Genomic DNA, 6,252 nt, shown 5'->3' on the forward strand with positions numbered 1-6,252 from the left:
GCATATTGGATTTATATTGATTACAAGAGACCAGACAGGATTCACACTTTTACTGTACTGTCCTAGTGTTCGTTCGTTTCCTGGTTGTTCCTCAATGTTCAGAAATTGTAATTCTTGGATTTTCTTGGTCACCAATAGAAGGTTCACGAGATTTGACCTCTTTTAGAGAACGACTCGATCATTGGTTGATCTGAAGACGTTTACTTAGAAAGAAAGTTTGTTAGTGTCGCATTTACAAAAAAAAAGGTAGAAATTTAAGCCTGACGGATGATGACATCTGGTTTAACCATTTTGCATTCAATGACTTATACAATGAACTGATGCCGAGATGTTTTGGGGGTTAAAACTATTGAGGTGAAAGCAGTATATTATATTTTGATCAACATGAACAGAAACAATTGATAATGTAGGAAATCAATCAATGAAATAAATGTACAAAAGCGTTCGCCATTCGATCAAAGAGAAAAGTGACGACACGACGTGGACGTTGAACAAGTCGTTTTGAGAATTTCATTTCTGATCGGAGAAACGCTCCAAAAGCAAATGAGAAATAAAAAAAACTGTAACACAGGGAGATGAGGGATAATTCAGGAAGAATGAAAGCGTCTCACACTATTCATTTTTCCTCGTTTTGTTTTCCCTTCCCATGCTCAGGTATTGATAGTTGATATGGATAATTGCATCATCAATACAGTGTAAGGAAATATGAGAAATTTCAGATCTGAGAAACGATCCAAAGGAAGTGAAAAAGTTTTAGCCTACACGTGAAAATGGCTACTAAAGCTAATGTGCTCTCTATTTTTGGCAATAAAATATCACCGTAGGTTCGTTTGAATAAATATATAATGGGCACAATATAAAATGTGAGGGTTTTAGACATATAAAGCACTTTGCAGCTGTTTAATATATCACTATATATATATATATATATATATATAGCAAAGGTAGATTAGTACTTGCATGTACTCCAATCCTTACATATTCTCTTGCCTAAAAGTGAGTATTTTCTTGTGGAATATATATAAATATATAAAACAATATATTTGAATGTTCTCGTGTGTGTGTGTGTGTGTGTGAGTGTGTGTGTGTGTGTGTGTGTGTGTGTGTGTGTATGAGCGTGTGCGTGTGTACTGACCGTATTCAGTCGTAAAGTGACATTCAGGTTGTTGCTGCACATTTTTCCACTTCATTGACGGTGACGACACGTTCCGGAAAAAATATTTAGTCATCGGCAGTACTTGTGATTATATTGTAAATCTTGTGCCACGACTGATTTCTAATTTCAGAAACGTAGCAAAATCCTTTTCGTGCCGTTCCTCGCGTGTCACATGCATTTGAGTTTTTCGAACAAGTGATGTACGCGTTTTACGAATAATGTCATGGAGTTTATTTTACATGAGATCTTTCTGATTACGATGTCGTAAATAGCTATCGAGCTGGTCTTTGCGGAGTAGATTTTTATTTTTATGCTCTAATCGGAGAGGAACATATAGACGTACTGTAACTTTTTTGCTGTCGGTGATCTTTTTTTTTCTTCTTCCTGCTAGAAAAAAAAATTGCACAAGGATATAGAGTGATTGTACAGATCATTGTCGAAGTTGGTTTTAGATGCAATTTGTAACAATAAAAGTATCCCACCATATTATATTGCCTTTTATTATATCATAAAAACACACCATGTACCGTATGTGACTATAACGTGACTCAACAAGAGGATCAATGGCATCCTGGAAATCCTTGGATAAATGTAAAATTATTATATAAAATTATGATCCGAGCAATTATTAAAGTTTAAAGTGTCTTCTTGCCTCATGTGCTTGCTTTTGAAACTGTTCTGGTTTGATGAATCAGAAATACAAGGTTGTAAAATCACATCATCCCACATCATGACAAAGCAGCTTTCCACACAGAAGTGACTAAAGGTGAACCTCTGCATTTTATTACTAAATACTAAAAAACAAAGGGACATAATGAAGACCTTTTCAACATCTGGAGGATTTTGTGCCAGCTGTGGACACATGTGAACACTCTAAGAAAGGTGCTGAAGCCCAGGAGATGTTTAATGCAATCAGAGTCTACTACAATCCCAAACAGTTGCTAATGAGGATGGGTTTCCTTTTGAGTCTGGTTCCTTACTAGACTTCTTCCTCATACCATCTCAGGGAGTTTTTCCTTGACCCCTTCACCACTCGCTCGCTCATTAGGAATAAACTAATAAACAGTAACTAATAAATTCTCATTTTACCATCTCATTTTATCTCAAGTGTCCACATGCAGGAGAACATGATCTGGAAACATCAAGACTCTGTAATTAAATGAAAGTTCATAGCTGCTGTAGTGTAAGAGACAACAGGAACTGTCACGCTTCAGACGTCCCACAGCATTAACGGGTGGGGATAAGAAGAACTCGAATAACTGAAATTGCTGCTGTATTATTGGCAGAATAATAAAAAAATGTAATAAAAAAGAACACGGAAGCCTGTATTCCTAAATGAGTATTATACCTTTTTTTAATTGTTATGTCCAATTGTGGTTCGTGATTGGTATTGAAATTTTTTTTGCCATTTTGTTGTGATTCTTTTTTACATTTTGTCACAAATTTCATGCAGCTTATTATAGTGGGGTTTTTGGGTCATGGGTATGAAGAACAACAAGAAAAAAAATCCTTAAAATATGTTTAAACAACCAAATAATAAATAATGCACAAATACATTCATAAATGAATACATTTTGGTCAAATTAATATTGCATAATTAAATGTAAATGAATAATCTATCTATCTATCTATCTATCTATCTATCTATCTATCTATCTATCTATCTATCTATCTATCTATGTTAATAAGGTAGTGGATCTTACCCTCATCAGGACTTATTAATCGAGTAAATAATTAATGAATGTATTCATTCGGGTTTTTATTGTTTGTTTATGCATTTGTTTGATGATTTGTTTATTCGCTTACACTTAGGACACTTATGTATTTAAGTGTCCTAAGTGTAAGCGAATAAACAAATCATCAAACAAATGCATAAACAAACAATAAAAATTATCCCCCTATTTAATTAGGGGGATAATTATTAAATAATTAATTAAACTATTTAATTAATTATTTAATGAATTACATAATTAAACACACTTAGGACACTTATGTATTTAAGTGTCCTAAGTGTGTTTAATTATGTAATTCCTTAAATAAGTAATTAAATAGTGAATTAAATGGTGAATGTAATAATTAATTCAATAATGAATTCAATAATTGATTTAATAATTAATTTAACAGGTGGACACATATTTAAGTGTTTATAAATAAATTTAATAATTAATTTCATCATTAATTTCATCATTAATTTAATAATCAAAATTGATTTAATAATTCATCACAGCAGCCACACAAGTTCTTGCTAAATCCTGTGGTCGCTCTTGCAGCCCATTTTTTTTATTATTTATTTTTCTTTCGGATGAACCAATCAAAAAATCGCTTATTTTTGTCTCTCAAATCGATTGACCAATCAGATTGCTCCATATTACACCATCGTCGCAGGACTTAACACGGACTCCCCCCCTACTCTAATAGAGTAGGCAGGTAGCCTGATCCGTTATTTATCCGCACTACGTAGTGAACCTACGTAAGGGTTTGTTGTGATTTGGGACTCGGCGTACGTACAGTAGCGTGAGACGTGAAAAGAGGAAGTTGCGTAGATTCTTTGCTTCTTAGCGGTAAATAAGACGCATGTTACACCTTCAAACTAATATTTATCGTCTTTATCTTGTTTTTATAAATATATTTGTTACTGGTATTTAAGATAAACTTACACTAGAGACGTGTTTTCTTTAGCATGCTAGCATGAGCATTAGGAGAAGAACTAGCTAGGGTTCAGCTGTGATGGATGACAGTGCGGTTATACCAGGGGGACACCAGTGTCCTGGATCAGTCTTCAATTATTCTTATTATTTATTATAAAACAAGAACTATTTATTGACATTAGTAATATAACAGTGTATATATAGCAATGAGAGTAACAGTTTTTTTCATTGTTACAAAAACAGTGTGTTTTGTTCCTAAACAGGTCCATTATGTGTATTGGGTACCTGCTCCAATAGGTGTTTACTGTAATAGAGTTTAAAATCAACCACATTACATTTCACATGCACTTCATTATGGCACTAATCAAACCCAAAGAGATCTCACCTTGGTCTGTGTTAATCTTCTGTTTTTTTTAGAAATGCCTCAGAAAAACAAATCCAAAGCTTCCTGTGGAACCATCCACAAGCTCGTTCCTGAGAGCGGAGAACCGCCTCCATCACAACCTCTTCAACCCGACACGAGAGTCACCCTGGCTTCTGGAGAACCAGCTGGAGATGCCGAGAAAGATCTTGAGGACTTACAGATCGTTAAATCGCCAAGCGATCCAAAGAAATACAGGTGAGACACGGCTTTTTTTTTTTCTCGCTGGTGATTTTTGCCTCTTTAATCTCATGATTTGCTTCTTTCATATCATTTTCTTCAAACGTTCAGGTACGTCGAGTTGAGTAATGGTCTGAGAGCGCTGCTCATCTCCGACCTGGGACAGCAAAGCTGTGTGTGCAAGTCTGAGCATGAGGATGATGATGAGAGTGATGAGGAAGAGGAAGATGGTGGGTCTGAGGAAGACGGCGAAGAAGATGGTGAAATCTCGGGGGGGAATGGCGGTGTGAGGAAGAAGGTGAAGAAAGCAACTTCGGAGAAACAGGTGCTTCACCTTCATTAATGTTCACATACCTCTGTTTTTAAGTTCAATTTCGGAAGCATAAATTGCTGGTTGTTATTGTTTTTATTCTTTTTTTATTTTTATTAACGCAGTTTATTATTATTATTAACATTTGTGATCATAAGTTAATCAAATTTTAAAAGAATAATGTTTTAAATGATATTTTATAAAAAAATTTAATAATTAATGCAATACACTTGTTACATTTATTAGACTAGGTACTCAATTCAATTAAACTGATCAAATTTAATTAACGGAAAAATTCTATTAAAAAATTTACGTTTGTTAGACCCTATTTGGGTAATATAAATGTGTATCTGTTCTACTTTTTTATTTACTTACTGTTCTTTTTTTTTTTTCTACACTGTTGCCACTGCGCTAACTCAACTCTTCTTTTCTTTTTTCTTTTTTTTTTTATACCCCTGGCGTTGTGTATGTTTTCAAATTGAATAATAATAAAAATTTTTCAATAAAAACAACATTGATGCTGCGCTCAAAATGCGAGGCAGAGTCTAAACAAATTCGGTTTTTAATAATTTTTTTTATTTGTTTCCCATGTAAAACAGAGTCGTGCATGTCAATGCTTTGTCATCTATATATTTCGTATTATTTTTGAAAGATATGAAATACTTCCATGGCTTTTATGTCTTTACAGGAACGCTGGGTTAAAAAAAACGCCGCTGTAGGATATTATAACGCCACCCGAGCTTGAGCTTTCACCGATATTGTGAACAATACAGAATAAATTGTGTATCGATAACACCATGTCCTTTCTCTTTCTCAGTCAGCGGCTGCTCTTTGTATCTCTGTGGGCAGCTTCAGTGATCCGCAGGATCTGCCTGGTCTTGCCCATTTCCTAGAGCACAGTAAGTTTTATTATTATTATTTGATCAGATAACTGGTCAGGGAAGCGATCATCATTACCTGATATCATATGCTGACATTCAACATTCAACCCCCACCCACTTCAAGAATACTGAGGAGTAAAGATTATGGCACCTACATGATATCTGGGAGTAAAGCCACGGGATTCTTCTAATCTCTTTATCTATTTTTGAGGAGCTTTGCTGACGATTCCTCCATGTTTTCTATCTCGTTTTTTCGGGTGGGTGGGGTTTTATCAATTAGACTGGTGTGTTATCCTGCTGGTACCTTAAGGACTCGAACCGAATCATTTAAACGAGTGATTCGTGATTCGTTCAGGCAAAATAGAGCAGGCAATGTGGTGTCTACAACATGGGTCTCTTAATATACATTCCTTACGTTTACGTTTTGTAATCATGCTGATTTTTAGAGTGTGAGATTCATTTAAAGTGATATTAACGTAGACGTAAAACAACAATTAGGATATTATCATAAGCAGTATATATCGTACACCCCTAGTTTTCACTGTGTACGTGATTTGAATTATAATTCCCCTTTTTTTTGGATCTATCTTACAGTCGTTTGCTCACAGTAGGAAGGTATATTTGTCTGGATGCCCTCTGATGACTGTCTGCTTTGA

General features: G+C 34.7%; 3 protein-coding genes across 3 annotated transcripts in view; 2 read left to right on the forward strand and 1 right to left on the reverse strand.

Annotated features, from left to right (window-relative positions):
* The window catches only part of nphs2 (NPHS2 stomatin family member, podocin), a 64,105-nt gene that overhangs the window by 12,007 nt on the left and 45,846 nt on the right, over positions 1–6,252 (reverse strand). The window lies entirely within an intron of this gene.
* The window catches only part of rab3b (RAB3B, member RAS oncogene family), a 346,193-nt gene that overhangs the window by 9,480 nt on the left and 330,461 nt on the right, over positions 1–6,252 (forward strand). The gene's annotated exons all lie outside the window — the stretch shown is intronic.
* The window catches only part of nrd1b (nardilysin b (N-arginine dibasic convertase)), a 19,936-nt gene continuing 17,250 nt past the window's right edge, over positions 3,567–6,252 (forward strand). Inside the window, exons 1-4 of the mRNA XM_083559050.1 lie at positions 3,567–3,717; positions 4,222–4,423; positions 4,517–4,730; positions 5,533–5,614. Of these exons, the coding sequence (XP_083415176.1) occupies positions 4,224–4,423; positions 4,517–4,730; positions 5,533–5,614 (496 nt within the window). The 5' untranslated portion in view covers positions 3,567–3,717; positions 4,222–4,223. The remainder of the gene's footprint in view (positions 3,718–4,221; positions 4,424–4,516; positions 4,731–5,532; positions 5,615–6,252) is intronic.

This window comes from Silurus aristotelis, assembly GCF_946808225.1.
Source record: "Silurus aristotelis genome assembly, chromosome: 13".
Taxonomy (NCBI): Eukaryota; Metazoa; Chordata; class Actinopteri; order Siluriformes; family Siluridae; genus Silurus; species Silurus aristotelis.